Below are 16,104 nucleotides of genomic sequence, written 5' to 3'. Positions count from 1 at the left end.
GAAAACTCTTTGTGTGAGGTGGTAGTGCTAACCACTGTACCACTGTGCTACTCCAGTAAAGCAAGAAAATTATCAAACACTGTAAGCACAGACAAGCAATGCTACACTCAACTGAAAGTGTTTACATACAGTTTATTATGTTTTAATTGTCCCATATGCTGAAAAAGCTGTGAAAATATAAATCACTGGCACGAGCTGTTAAAGGACATGTTTTAATAGTACCAGCATTCATGAAAATAGTGAATGGGTCAAATGTTAAGTACAACTTTATTCAAAGACCATTTATAATAATAAGTCATGTCCCCAATCACAAATGTCAGACATATCTCTCCACCTCAATCTCATATTTTGCTCTAATTCAGAACTGTGTATTAGATTGTTGTGGCGGACTTTATAATGGATTGTTGAACTCATATTGTAGGTGAATGATGTTTTTACTTTTTCTGTTTTATCTGAGGGAAGGTCTGTTTTCAGACAGGCCCACGTGATCTCTTTTTCCATATATTATATTTTTAGACAGAGTGAAGAAGGGAGTAAAATATATAGTTTAAGCTGGAAGTAATCTCCACGCTTCTTTATGATTCCTGATACAGAGGTTTTGGATGTGGTGGAACAAAGAACAAGATGTACAAACACACTCATTACAGATCCTTAAGATGAATATATATCAGACACTAGTAGTAGATTTTGTTATTGTCATTATTACCTGCTCAGACTTTTCAGTGGATATTTATACATTAATCTTCTGTCCTTTACCTTAACTTTTGTCAATCTTTCAAACAGTGCTTTGTTATTTATGATGACTGTTAAATCTCCCAATTCTTTGATCTTTGGGCTGAAGGAAGAACAACACTCGGTGTATAAATGCTCAATCAACAATTGTTTTATTCCATACAATTCTTATTATTCCATACAAACACTTTTGAGCATATACCATCCGGATGGGGAGACATGCATGAAGAGGGTCACAGCAAATCTCAAAATGGTGGAGCATTACTCAAACTCTTATAGCCTCTGGTGTCCACATCGACATACTTTCTAACTCTCAGTGAGCCTGAGTTATGACCTTGGGTCCCTGTCTTTCTGCTTCCAACAAAGGTGGGGGTGAAGCTCCCGTGCAGTGTGCTCTGTTCTCTCTACTAACAGAAAAGCAAGGCCCCGACTCCCTGCACACAATCTTCTCTTCATAACTCAGCAGTATGAAATCATAAAACAGTGTAACTCATTCATAGTAAATCAGCAGTATAGGATAATACAAAGCAATCTAATAAATCTAATGATTTTCACATTCTTCTAACTCAAAGGTATAATGCAAACTAAAACTACATAATGATTACACAATCTATAATAACAAGTATAATGTGGCCTACAGCATTATCATGATTCAATCATTTTGATTACAGATATAATGTAACATATGACAGCATAATAATCTCACATGACTTTTGATTTTTCTAATCTTTCACCTCCACCTGGATGCACCCTTGGTTCCAAAATCAGACATTTACGCTTTCTCAATAAAATCATCTCCAAAGTCAATAATGTGTTTGAGCGCACTCAGAATCAATGTGTGAACATCGGGCTTCAGGTTGATTTCACAGTGGTAGTTCTTCACGGGAAAGATGCAGTTCACTGGGATTCCCACCTCTGAGCTGTACTCTTCCATCTGAGAATTAAATAAACACCGCATCATGTTCAGGGTTTCAATTCAATTCAATTTAATTTATATACCACTAATCACAACAACAGTTGCCTTAAGGTGCTTCTGCTTTATCATCATATTTCTGTACAGTTAGAGATGCTCACCTTCTTCTTCAGGTATTTGCTATTATACACGTTCTTCAGGTCCTTTTCAGCTTCAGGACAGGCCTCATCAATTTTTGTAACTATCATCACATGAGGAATCCCTGCAGGTGGAAACATTATGTCAACAATTGAAAATCTTTATGTCCAGGTTTCCTTTCTGCTGTTTATTTCTTCATACCTGCCTGTTTGACACTTCAAACATGGTTAAAAAGAAATGATTAGCATGTTTGAGATGTGTGTCATTTCTTTGAAATTGTTGGTTTTGCATGAGTGTTTTTGAATAGCATTATAAAGTCTCAAACTTGGTGGGCTATTTACCCCATACCACAAACCTCTAGTAGTACTTCACATACTTAAAAAAATGTCTAAGAAGCATGAGAACAGAAAACAAAAAAACTCCTCTGCACAAAGAGCACATAAATGTCCACATCACAACATTATGAAGCACGTGACAAGCAACAGGGGTGGATAGGGGGTGAGGAGTTGTCCGAAGCAAACACAGCAGCCATCCTGCCCTGCAGCTATTTTTCCAGCGCTGGGCCCAGACCTGCCGTGTTCTCCAGGAGGGGACAAGCACCGAAGGCGTTTGGAGAAGGAGGAGGGATGAGTGAGTGTGTATCAGTGTGTGTGTGTCCAGAGTTCAGCTGAGACAGTGTCCTTCGCCCTGCCAGGCTAAGTAAACAGTCTTCCAGCCAACCCAGGTGGCTTTGCATGGAATGGGAAGAACAGTCTAAACACAGTCGTTATCAGGGAGTTTTTGTTCAGCTCCAGCCTTGAGCCCACAGCTGACGCCGAAGGGATAGCCACATTATGATGGCGGTTTTTCTTTTTATGCGAACAAATGATGAGAATTTCAAAGCTGTTCTTTAGCACTCCGACACTGGTCTCCCATTAGGGAGCCGCGAGCTTCTCCATGATGTTATCAAACTTGCGCTCCGTGGTGTTGTCATTCTTGTGCTCAAAGAGCAGATTCTGAGATCTCACGACCGCAGTGAGCTGCTCCAAGATGTGATCCAACTTTCACTCAGAGGTGTTATTCTGAGTGAACTTATCCATGATGCAATCCAATTTACGCTCAAAGGGCTTATTCTGAGTATTCATGGCAGCCGTAGGCTTTTCCAAGATCTTATCCATGCTGGACTCAGTGAGCCCATTGTGAGAAGTCGCGCCTTGTCCCATCGTTTCAACCCCAGCGGGCAGCCTTGTGGGGGTTTGAACAGCCAGTTCCGCTTTCTTAATTCTCCGATAAGCCAGGTTGGCCCTGGCCAGGTTGGCCAGCTCCGATCAGCAAGAACCCTGTTATCATGTTTCTGAATAGGTCGATGTCTTCACCGTCCTTGATTGACAGTCCCGCCAGGCACACGATCCTCCATTTCTTCCACCCGTCCATCGTGTATCCGGCAGGGAAAGGGGCACTCGGGCTCTTCCGAGCCCAGACTTCTTGAGAAAAGGGTGTCAATAGCATTCAGTATATAAATAAAGGCCACACAGATTTGTGAACAATATTTCATAGTAGGGATGCACCGATACCACTTTTTTGGAAACGAGTACGAGTACGAGTACGAGTACTTGCATTTCAGTACTCGCCGATACCGATACGGAGTACTTAATAAAAACATGATTTAAATTTACAGGTAACAGCTTTAGTCCTATAATTTAACAAAAAACAAACAAACAAGGGACTATTTTGGAATTAAGAACATTTATTTAAAATGAAAAGCATGTTGTATGCAACATATTACAGAACAAATAATTATAAAAAAAAAAAAAATTCTCAGCGCCTGTGATTAACCCCTTACATGCCGCTCAAACATAGACAGGTCTCAGACCGTGGTATCGGTCCTCGGTATCGGGGGACTTTTAACGAGTACGAGTACTTTAGAAAATGTGGTATCGAGGACGATACCCGATACCGGTATCGGTGCATCCCTATTTGATAGTAATGGGTCCTTGATTTATGTAGAAAATTTTCCAAATCTTTAAGTTCAGCTCATGGAAAATGGCAGCAAAAACTAAAGTGTTGCATTTATATTTTTGTTCAGTGTATTTTATCTTTATTTATATAACATACATAACTCACCCACTTGCTGCACATAATGTCCTCTATGTATATACTCATTCACTGTACAAAAAGTTCTGTCTCTCTCTTTTTTGCACAGTCGAGGAGTGTATCAGGTCACATTTGACTGTGTGTTATATCTCTATAATCACTGAATATATCACTTCAGGCCTGTGGCCTTGACTTCTCATCTGATGAAGACCTTGGAAAGGCTCATCCTGCACCACCTTCTGCCACTGGTGGGCTCAGCGATGGACCCTCTGCAGTTCGCCTACCGTTCTGGAATTGGGTTGGATGACACTGTCATCTACCTGTTACACCGATCACCTAGAGCAGGCGGGGAGCACTGTGAGGATCATGTTTTTTGACTTCTCCAGTGCTTTCAACACCATCCAACTGTAGGAATGTTTAGCTTATTTTAGAGTTTAGAAATGTGTTAACATAGAATGTAGAATTATTGTAGAGACACTGACACTGCCCTCAATGTAATAAAGGCCTGACTGTGTCATGAACTTAGGAGTAGATTGTAGGAGACCCCTCCCCCAGTTGAACTGTGAAAGGACTCTACATTTGTAACTGGATAACTGTGGTCTGGAAGGGAGATGGTTTTTTTATGACCTCTAGGGAGTCACCTACACCCACAGTGTTTTAACTGTCACGCACACACATCCACACGCACACTCACTCACGGGCACTCACATAGACACACGGGAACGCGCACATGTAGGCATTCACACAAGTAAAAGTATGTAGACATAGCACTTAGTTTTATGGCACCTTGTAGAGGGTTGAGGAGGGGGGTCATTTATACAAAACTGCATGTAACAGACAAAGGAGTTGAGATCTGCTGAGAAGGTCCGGGGTCCTGTACATCTCCCTTCTAGAAGGTGTAATCAATAAGTGTGTATTAATAAAAGTGCTGTTAATTGACTACTGAGTCCCGGTGTTCTTTCTGGAGTCCTGACGAATATACGAACCGGGGTGAAACTGCTTTTGCAACACAACCTACACTATTGAAAGGGACGCTGGAGGGAGCCGGAGTAGGCAAACAGCTGACTGCATGGACCATCGACTACCTTACCAACAGACCACAGTATGTGAGGCTCCATGACTGTGTGTCCGAGGTGGTAATCTGCAGCACGGGGGCACCACAGGGCACAGTTCTCTCACCTTTCCTGTTCAGCTTTTACACTTCAGGATTCTGTTATAAGTTGGACGATTGCCATCTATTCTCACATGATACAGCCATCATTGGATGCGTATCAGACGGGAATGATCAGGAATACAGGGGGGTCATCACTGACTTCGTTGGCTGGTGTGAGACCAACGTACTCTAAATCAGCGCCGGCAAGACAAAGGAGATGATCATAGACTTCAGGAGGAAGTCACCCCCTACAACACCAGTGAAAATCCAAGGGAAAGACATTGAGATAGTGGACTCTTATAAGTACCTGGTTGTTCACCTCAACAATAAACTGGACCGGACTACAAATACAGACATCCTGTATGAGAAGGACCAGAGTCGACTCCACCTGCTGAGGAGACTGAAGTCCTTCGGAGTCTGCAGGACTCTATTAAGGACATTCTATGACACTGTGGTAGCATCTTCCCTTTTCTATGCAATGGCCTGCTGGGGGAGTGGATGCAAGGACAGAAGCAGGATTAAGAAACTTGTTCGGACGTCTTGCTCCGTACTGGGATGTCCTCTGGAGTCTGTGGAGGTGGATGTTAGTAAAGCTGACATCCATCATGAACAACCCACATCACCCACTGCACGAGTCTGTGAGTGGGCTGAGCAGCTCCTTCAGTCAGAGACTGAAACACCCTCGCTGCAGGAAGCAGCGCTTTCGCAGATCATTCATCCCAACAGCAGTTAGACTCTATAACTCCTCAATCACGATGTCATAAGTCACTGGACACTGTGAACATCCACGGTCACCACTTCATGCATAATGGACCTTCTATGTGTATGGACATGTGTAGGTATACATGTATGTACACATATATTTAGTGTGTACATGTGTGTGTGTACATGTCTATATATAGGAATAGTAGTGGTTAAGCTATATAGTTTATGTCTTGCATATTTCCACAGCCATATCCATAATCACATACTGTGTATGCTACCGTTGTACATAGTGTATTATCTTGCTTTTTTCATTGGTTGTACTTATTTGTATTTTTGTATTTCCTGCTGATATCTGTACCTGAGCTGAGGTAACGTAAAAATTTCCCCGTCGTGAGATCAATAAAGTCTTATCTTATCTTATCTTATCTTATCTTATCTTATAAACATGCATGTGACAAATAAAGAATCTTTAATCTTGAATGTATATATTATTCACCTAACTTCAGCTTATTTTTAAGCCCCTGATTTACAACAGTCTTCACTAAACTCAGAACATGCGATGTTTGTCCTGAACTTTGGCCAAATATTTGACTTAATATTTCACATCTTTTTCCACAATTGACCAAGAAATCTTTTCTTAAACTTGCTATAACTCTTGGTCCTGTCCAGATTTGTGAGTGGACAGAGGAAAGCTGCTGCTCTGTGAGAACATGCTGATGATCTCTTACCAAGGTCACCGGCCATCTGTCTGACTCTGTACATCTTCTCCAGAACTGGGTCCTTAATTTCTGATGCGTTGGCAGAAAGCACACAGACCAGAACATGAACTTTATCTTCTGCCGAGGGGGTGGGGTTGTATTCAGGATGGTTTTCTGACAGTGGAGCCACTGGGTTGAACTAGAAAACCAGTAAAAAAAAACATTAAAAAAATAGCCAGGAGTTGGTCTGTCTCATGGAAGTTTGAAGCTGCAGATAGAAGCTGTTTATTAATCTTATTACTACTAATATTATTACTTTGATGTTTAAAGCAGTGAATCCATGTAGCTGTTAGAGTTTAACTGTGTCACAGGACTGCTTCCAGTCTGTTACTGAAGGTAAGTACTATCACTAGTCTACTGAAAACTCTTAATGTACATAGATCACAGCTCTCATTGAATGTCATTGAATGAAATAATGAAAAGGCTGATGTACCAGGTGACCCTCCTTCACGTGACCCATCATGGCCAGTTTGATGTCATCAGGATGAACACCAGAGTCAGTCCCCTCCAGACCCATGACATCATTGAAGACCACAGGGTAAACTGTAGCTGAGTTTCCTCTTCCTTCTTTTATTTTATGAGTTTGATACTAAAAGAGAAACAGATTAGGTGTTAGTTTATCGACAGTTAGGTCTATTGTTTCTCCCTCTGCCACAAACGTAAAGGAACAGTTTGAAAAAGCAGTGAGCTGAAGCTTTGAAGTTTTCTTACCCTTGTAGTGAAACTTCTGTCAGAAGTTATTGCACTGGCTGCAGCAGGAATCGCAATTCTGCCTCGCACGACACTGCTGACAGAGCTGATGAAACTGGACTTTCCAGATCCAACGGGCCCGTACAGAAGAACTCGGAGGTGTTTGACTCTGTTTTCTTCAGGCTTGTATTCCTGCACATACTGAAGTGCTTCCTGGTTATTTCTGTTCAAAATAAAAAAAATAACATGATGTAAGTCGGCTGTGGTGTGGTTCGTAGCTCAGATACAGGGGAGGGGTGGAGCACAGCTGCCAGCCATCGTCTAAGTGTGTCTCTCCTATTTCACACAGTAGCTAACTGGGATAGAGGTGTCTGTGTTTCACTTATTCGGGAGACAGAATAAGGGAAGCAATGTTGGCGTGTTACAAAAAGTTATAGTGGGAAGCTGCAAAGCAAAGAAAAATAAAACCTGTTTGAACTGCAATGAACTGTGTCAGCCTGCTCATGCGCTGGGACGTCTAAAGTAGCATCATGTTCTCTAGAAATAAAACATTAAGGCTTCAAGTTTTAATGGCTGCCTAATAAAACATGCTCTGCACTGCTGTGCTGAAACTCCTGACAGTTTATGCTGGAACACTTTTATCTGTGCTGCATTGAAAGAGGATGAGAGGAGTAAGTGATATTATTAACTAGTCCTCAGCTGGTTCCAACTGCTCATTCTGCATTAATGATGTATTCAATTGTGTGTGAAAAGAAACTCACCCCCAAGAAACTGTTCTCCATGGTTTATCCATGCATCCAGCTAAAGGGAAGCCGAAAGAAAAAAGAGACAAATTCATTCATATCATTGTTGAGTGAGAATAATGAGGATATTTTATCTGAATAATGTTCAGAAATCATCGGACTCACCGAGAGAGGGTGGAGTCTCAACTTTAGAAGAGAGAAAAATATTAAGTCAACATTCATGCATACAAACTGTGCATGTTAATGAAACTTATCCCAGCTGTCGAAAGTACTCTCTGCTTGCAAGCACAAACAAAACAACCCCCCATTTCCAATTGGTGGAAAAATGCACCATGGCAACATATCAAAAAATGATATGGCAACATGTGATATTTGGTTGCTTAGGAAGAGGGGGAAGTTTTAGGAGGTGGAGAGAGAGCAAAAGAGAGAGAGAGTTTTGACAATAGAGATGTGTGAGGCTTAGTGTGTTAGGAGTGTAGTTCAAGGTTCAAGGTTCTTTATTTGTCACATGCATAGTTATACAAGTATAACACACAGTGAAATGTAACCTGACATGCTCCTCGACAAAATGGGGGGTGGGAAGGGGGGGGGGGGGGGGTTGGGTAGAGGAAGAACATTATATATATAGTACATACATTGGGTGAATGTGCAGTAGTAGCAGCAAGCAGGTGAATTCTGTACATTAATAAAAATAGACATCTGACTATTTTACAGAATAGACAATATAAACATATTTAAAATTAAAGAATTTGAAATGTACATTGTGCCTGGGTTTAAGTGTCTGGAAGAGTCAATTATAGATGATGTGAGAGGGCGGGTGTGTGTGTTTAGGGCCCGGATGGCTTGGGGATAGAAGCTCCTCTTGAGTCTCTCTGTCCTTGCCCGGATGATGAGGAACCTTCTAGTGGATTGCAGAAGTTGAAACAGTTTGTTGCCAGGATGGGACGGGTCCTTCAGTATCTGCTCTAGTCCGGCATCTCCTGGTGTAGGTGTCCTGAAGCGGGGGGAGAGCAATCCTGCAGCAGCGTTCTGCTGTACGGATCACTCTCTGGAGAGCTTTTTAGTCCTTCACACAGCTGTCAGGTCTGACAGTAGTTAGTGTTAGTGTGTAGTTAGTGTGTTGTCTTGTGTAGTTAGTGTGTAGTGTAGTCGTTAGTTTTGTTGTGTTTGTCAGAACAATGAGGCAAGGAATGAGGAATGATACACCTGTTGTCAGGCCTGCTTCTCTGTCTTATAATGGACAGAAATAGCTTTTCAGTGGCACAGATAATTTGTTTGGCATCTTATTTGATGCAGAACACCTGATTGTTCTCTAAATAGTTTGAAATGGTTACAAAACCCTCTGCCTCGCCTGCATTTTAGGGTAAATTACTGCATATAACTTTGTTGTTTGTAAAAGTTGTGCATAGGTTTTTAAAATATACAATTTATATTTGAATTTCAGGTTATGAAAATGATTTGTTAAACACATTTGTGGTTTTTTTGTCTAATTTTAGATCAATTGTGTTAATACAGAATGTCAAAATTAGAAAACAACAGTAAACTGAGACATGTGAGGTTGTGCTGAAAATAATGAAACCAAACAGGGCAAGGTAAATCGATTTAAAGGCCAAACGTAGAGGTAAAACCAGAAGTAGTCAAGAACAACCAATTATACCCTGGAACCCAGAGGGTTAAAGGTTTTTTAAATTAATGCAATAGTTACTTTTCCCAGAAAGTAGTTACTTTTTAAATATTGTAACCCAGTTACTAACTCAGTTAGTCTTTTTGAAGAAGTAACTAGTAACTATAACTAATAATTTTTCAAAGTAACTTGTCCAACACTGTTCATGTATAGTGTCATGGTCCTGGGTCTGTGACTCAGTGTTTTGACTGAGTTATTATTGTTATTAATCAGTGATTTCATGCCAGTTTACGATCACTAGTGTTTTGGTTTCTGTTTTGTATTTCGAGCATGCTAGTTCTTCTTTGCTCTGTAAATTCTTGTACTTAGGTTTTGTTCCTGTGTCCTCGTGTTTAGTGTAGGGTTTGTTTGGTCTTCATGTTTATTATTTTGTTCCCCAGTCAGTCGTGTCTCATGTCACTCCTGTCTCTGTGCTCCGTGTTCCCTTTGTTCAGTGTCAAGTCTGTGTTTCTGTCATGTGTCTAGTTTTGCTTCCTCTTGTCTTGTTATGTCTAATTACTTCTAGCTGTGCTCTACTTTTGTGTCTCATTCCCTTGTTTTTCCCTCAGTGTATTTATGCCCTGTGTTTCTGTCTGTCATTGTCGCGTCATACCCTCTCCATCCTTTGTGTTTCCTCAGTGCTCTTTGTATTTTCCCTAGTTCTCTATCCCAGTTTAGATTCCTAGTTTTTATGTTCATAGTTTCTTGTTTGACAATCCAAACATAAGAGCCATGGACTCTTATTTTATGTCTGTGCTACAGCAATAAAGCTGCGGTCCTAAGTTCACTCCTAGTTTCCTGTGAGTCCTGCTGTTGGGTCGAATCCCGCCTGCCAAAAAGCATAACATGACATGTAGTTGGCTTACTGAAGGAAAGGGACACAGCACCGTTATTAACTTGAACCTTCGATAAATTGAAGAAAATTGATACTGTGAGCTCATTGGTCTTTTCTCATAAGAAGAACCTTAAAACTGGTTAACTCAATTCAATTTCAATTCAATTTTATTTATATAGCACCAAATCACAACAAAAGTTGCCTTAAGGTGCTTCTGCTTTATCATCATATTTCTTTATATTGGACAGAAAAAGCTTCATATTGTACAGTAGATACAGAGGAAAAACCCAACAATCATATGACCCCCTATGAGCAAGCACTTTGGCGACAGTGGGAAGGAAAAACTCCCTTTTAACAGGAAGAAACCTCCAGCAGAACCAGGCTCAGGGAGGGGCGGCCATCTGCTGCAACCGGTTGGGGTGAGAGAAGGAAGACAGGATAAAAGACATGCTGTGGAAGAGAGACAGAGGTTAATAACAGGTATGATTCAATGCAGAGAGGTCTGTTAATACATAGTGAGTGAGAAAGGTGACTGGAAAGGAAAAACTCAATGCATCATGGGATCCCCGGCAGGGAGGAATCAGGGTCACCTGGTCCAGCCCTAACTATATGCTTTAGCAAAAAGGAAAGTTTTAAGCCTAATATTGAAAGTAGAGATAGTGTCTGTCTCCTGAATCCAAACTGGAAGCTGGTTCCACAAAAGAGGGGCCTGAAAACTGAAGGCTCTGCCTCCCATTCTACTTTTAAATACTCTAGGAACAACAAGTAGGCCTGCAGAGCGAGAGCGAAGTGCTCTAATAGGGTGATATGGTACTACAAGGTCATTAAGATAAGATGGGGCCTGATTATTTAAGACCTTGTATGTGAGGAGCAGGATTTTGAATTCAATTCTGGATTTAACAGGAAGCCAAAACAGGAGAAATATGCTCTCTCTTTCTAGACCCTGTCAGTACTCTTGCTGCAGCATTTTGGATTAACTGAAGGCTTTTTTACAACATCCTAATAATAATGAATTACAGTAGTCCAGCCTGGAAGTAATAAATGCATGAACTGGTTTTTCAGCGTCAATAAGAGACAGGATATTTCTAACTTTAGAGATGTTGCGCAAATGGAAGAAAGCAGTCTTACATATTTGTTTAATATGTGCGTTGAAGGCAGTTTTGTAGGAATGGGGTCTAAAAGACACGTTGATGGTTAGGAGGAAGTAATTATTGAAGTTAACTCAGAAAGATCGATTGGAGAAAAAGAGTCTAACTTAACATCAATGGTACTAAGAGTAGCTGTAGATAATATTACATCTGTGGGATGATTATTGGTAATTTTTTCTCTAATGATAAAAATTTTATTTGTGAAGAAGTTCATGAAGTCATTACTAGTTAACGTTAAAGGGATGGTTGGCTCAATAGAGCTCTGACTTTTTGTCAGCCTGGCTACAGAGCTGAAGAGAAACCTGGGTTGTTCTTATTTTCTTCAATCAGTGATGAGTAGTAAGCTGTTCTGGCTTTACGGAGGGCTTTCTTATAAAGCAACAAACTATTTCTCCAGGCTAAATGATGACCCTCTAAATTTGTGACACACCATTTCCTGTCCAGCTTACGAGTCATCTGCTTTAGGCTACGTGTTTGAGAATTATACCACGGGGTCAGGTACTTCTGATTTGAGACCTTCGTTTTCACAGGAGCTACAGTAACTCCTACCTCCTTGTTTCTACTGGCCTGTTTTTTTTTTTTGCATTTTTGAGTTTCTGAGCATCTTGTTAAAGCAAGTGAAGCCGCCTCCTCTAGTTTATTCCTTTATCTCAGAGTCCTTCATACTTCATACAGCCCTATGCATGATATAAAGTCGAACTCAGAGGTTCAAAATGTACAGATTTGCACTTTTCAGCATCAGTGGTACAAAAAAGCTGATTTCATTTCTTTAAACCAGCCTAATTAAAGACAAATAAAAATGTATTATAATGTGAATTCTATTTGTTTGAGTCAGTTTGTAAAATAAAAGTGAAACTCTATGTATAACATTAAGACTGAGAAAATGTCTCTTTGTGCCACTTACCAGAAGAAGTAGCCCCTGTAGAGAAAATGCCAGATGATCAAATGATTAAATTCAATTCAGTTTTATTTATACAGCACGATAGCTGGCTCAATGTGCTTTACATAGCACGGTAAAGACCCTACAATAATCAGGTCCAGCATGAACTGTCCTGACTGCTGTTTATAAAGAAACAATCACTCAAATTACATCAAACATGCCCATAAATGTACCATGACATTAGTTTTACTTGATCAAGCTGAAATGTCTGTGATAAACTGCAGATAATTAAATACAGGAAGTACAGATTTTAACTACCACTGCTGATGGTCTTAGAGATACCACTGTCAGCAGCAGAAGACTTAGTACTGGAAAGAAAATGCACAAATGATGGCAAAAACAAACTGATTCTGACTCACCCATAATCTTGTAGTAGTAGTCAAAACTTTAAACAGTGTCCTATGAAGGATAGCAAGAGAGTGAGGAGATAAGTGTAAGTCCACGCAATCGCTCTCTCTCTCACACACACACACTCTCTCTCTCTCTGAAAGTGAAAGTAAACAGTGCTGCTGAGAAGTACAGGATTTACTGTAAATCACGTGGTAGACGGATCCGGGTAAATATTTCTGTCTTCTCTCTAAACTGCTTTACTGACTGTATATGAATTGCTTTAACATGTGCTGCTGATTTAGAAAACACACATGTTAACATGGTGACAGTTGAAGAGCTATCTCCTCAAGATAACCAAACATCATCACATTATTTTGTATAAAATAAGCAAATGTGCCCCATCTTGACTTCAGACACAGCTGTGCTGCTGATGCTTGTGTTCACCTCAGAATTGTCATGTTCAAATTTCTTCAGGAGGAAGTACAGGAGAAATATCTGTCATTTAAAAAGATTTCATTTGCTTCAGCAGTTTAAGTTATAATGCTGGACATCAATGTGAACACAGCTATCTGTCTTCACACCAAGGATAACCCTGAACCGATCCGTTAACTTTATACAGGAGACCTCAGTGATGTTGCAGGAGTGTAACAGTTTAAAAGATCAGAGAGGTATGAGGGCACTAAGCCCCAGTATAACAGAAAAAGTTTGGTTGGACAGGTAAGATTTGAACTAGGGATGCACCGATACCACTTTTTTGGAAACGAGTACGAGTACGAGTACTTGCATTTCAGTACTCGCCGATACCGATACCGAGTACTTAATAAAAACATGATTTAAATTTACAGGTAACAGCTTTAGTCCTATAATTTAACAAAAAACAAACAAACAAGGGACTATTTTGGAATTAAGAACATTTATTTAAAATGAAAAGCATGTTGTATGCAACATATTACAGAATAAATAATTATAAAAAACAAAATTTAATTTTAAATTTGTTCGTCTGTTTCTCTGTTTAGAAGTCTCACTAGCACAGTCACAGCTGGGATGACATCAGAGGCTAGTGCGTCGTAGCTGCTCACTTTTTTAGTTGGTTCCTCAAAGGGGGCGAGGATGGCAACAGTCGTCTCCATAAGAGCCCATTGGTGAGCGGTGAGATAGTCAGGGAGTTCGTGCTCGGACACGCCGAGCACTCGCTTTTGCTCAATGAGGAACTGGAGCATGTAATACGTGCTGTTCCAGCGCGTCTGTACGTCCTGCTGCAGTCTCTTTATTGGCTGGTTGAGCTGTCCCTGAATGTCCTCGAGGCGGGAGTAGGCTAAGGCGGAGTGTTTAAAATGCCCAACTATTTTCCGTCCCACTGCTATAGCATCAGCTATGCTCCTCTGTGCTAATAAGCGTGGGTAAATAAGCGTGGGTAAACTTGTCAGGGTGAATTATTAAATATTGTCATTTTTATGTTTGCCATTTGTACATAGGTTTAAAGAATCCTTTCTGTCCTCCCCTCCCCAGATCCTTAAAATTCTGGGAGGGGGGCAGTAGTGTTTCTGATCACAGGAACACCCTCTGTGAAGGTCTGTTTGATGTGGTAAACTTCCTCCCCTTTGTATGGCTTCATTGTGTTATCTAGGGTGAGGGGAGATTGCCCTCTTTATGACCAAGGATGTTCCTGTGCTTTTATGTTATATGACCCTTTGATCAGCAGCATGCCCACACACACACACACACACATTCTCACATAACACACACACAGTGCCTTGTCTTTTGTAACCAAGGGGGGTTACGGGGGGAAGGTACGTGTTGTAAACTATTGTTTATTGTGTGAACGTTGCCAATAAAAGGGAGCAAGAGGGGGCAGTCGGAGAGGTCATTTTGTGATGTGCTAAGGTACGGACAAGGCCCCCCTTGCAAGTAAAAAGATCGATCGCTGTTGCCTTGTCTTTCTTTCATGGGAATAAGTTCTGGGATCAGCGGGGTCTGACTTAGACCCAACATTTTTTGGTCCTTCGGAGCCGGAGCCCAAGATTTTTGCCGCAGACTGAGGAGAGCGAGGACACGCCGCAGACTGTCGACAGCCAGGCCATAGGAAGCCTGATAAAGCCCTGGAGTGTTAAAATTCGCGACCAGGCCGGCGAGATAGCGTCTAGACTGCGCGGGTTTCACGCGAGTCCAGGGGAGCACTGGTTGTGCGGTTTCACGCAAACCTAAAACAATATTGATCGGCTACGTGCCGGTGCGAATTCTCGCAGGTACGTGAGTGCGCCAGCCGTGCGGGAAGGTCGCAGGCTATTAAAGAAATAAACGGCTCCGTAGCTGCGCGGTTTCACGCCGGCACGGGAGTGCGTTGGACTGTGTGTTTCGGACGCAGGTCCATGAGAGCTGTGCATGTAGACGCAAGCTGCCTGGTTTCTCCGCCAGTGTTTTTGTTTTTGTTTTAATCTTTTTGATTTATTTAAGGACGGTAAGGTCGGTTTTTCCGCCGAAAGGAGGATAGAGCTCTATAAAATAAAAGGGACTCCGCAGATAAGTGGGTTGAGTATATGGTTTCTCCACCAATATATAAGGAGGAAAGAGCTTGCCGCGGTATACAGCGTTTAAGATTATACGCCTTAAAAAGTGTGTGAATGAACGTATGCGTGTGTGAGTGCCAGTAAAAGTGAACGCAGCAACACAAAAGGAAACCTAAGCGGTGTTAACGTAATTTTGTGACCTGTTGTGTACACATAGCCTGGGTTTTGAGGTAAGGTGTTACCTGCCGCAAACTTGAAAGAATTGTCATAATGGGGAATAAAATGTGTAAGTCTGCCTTAGAAGGGGATGTAAAATTTATGGAGAAATTTTTACCGGGCAGCACGCAGTATGTAGGTTGTTGATGTGAAAAATATGGATTTGAAGGGACATTAGTGGAAGTTAAGTGTAAAATGCTTGTAGAAAGAATAGCTGTAAGTGTTGCAGGTAAAACAGGGAAAGTGAAGCAGAGGAAGGAATTACAGTTAGCAGTTGCTAAGTTGTGGCTGGAGCAGGCTCAAAAGAGAAGAGAAGCACAGAATGTTAAAAGAGCAATATTGCAAGCAGTAGTTGTGAAACCCGAGGATGAAACCACAGCTCAATCCACTGCAACTACTTTAGAACAACACCGTAGAAAAGCATTAGAAAGAGCAAGAATGTTAGCAGAAAAAAGAGTCAGAGAAGAGTGTGAGAGAGCAGAGGCAGAGGTGGAGGAGAAATTAAAGGCTGAGTATGGAGAGGCATTAGGAGCAGCATTGAGTCCAAGACAGACTAGGCA

At 41.2% G+C, this 16,104-nt stretch overlaps 1 protein-coding gene across 1 annotated transcript; it reads right to left on the bottom strand.

Moving 5' to 3' along the window:
* Positions 1-808: 808 nt before the first annotated feature.
* On the bottom strand, positions 809-12,949 carry LOC146498605 (interferon-induced protein 44-like). Its single transcript, XM_085142147.1, has 9 exons — positions 12,851-12,949; positions 12,456-12,470; positions 8,071-8,091; positions 7,924-7,963; positions 7,184-7,385; positions 6,906-7,061; positions 6,443-6,611; positions 1,807-1,907; positions 809-1,666 (listed from the first exon to the last, which is right to left on the bottom strand). The coding sequence occupies exons 1-9, from the start codon at positions 12,852-12,854 to the stop codon at positions 1,505-1,507; spliced, it is 870 nt and encodes a 289-aa protein (XP_084998273.1). The 5' UTR covers positions 12,855-12,949; the 3' UTR covers positions 809-1,504.
* Positions 12,950-16,104: the final 3,155 nt, after the last annotated feature.

Source organism: Neolamprologus multifasciatus, chromosome 18 (assembly GCF_963576455.1).
Source record: "Neolamprologus multifasciatus chromosome 18, fNeoMul1.2, whole genome shotgun sequence".
Taxonomy (NCBI): Eukaryota; Metazoa; Chordata; class Actinopteri; order Cichliformes; family Cichlidae; genus Neolamprologus; species Neolamprologus multifasciatus.
This window is presented reverse-complemented; position numbering and strand designations above follow the sequence as displayed.

What these genes read in the sequence shown, in the direction of transcription:
- LOC146498605 (XM_085142147.1), bottom strand. An exon ending in ACAGATGGCCGGTGACCTTG is followed by an intron (nt 1,908 to 6,442) that starts GTAAGAGATCAT and finishes TTCCACCTGCAG; the next exon opens with GGATTCCTCATGTGATGATA. An exon ending in GCAAATACCTGAAGAAGAAG is followed by an intron (nt 1,667 to 1,806) that starts GTGAGCATCTCT and finishes TTTAATTCTCAG; the next exon opens with ATGGAAGAGTACAGCTCAGA.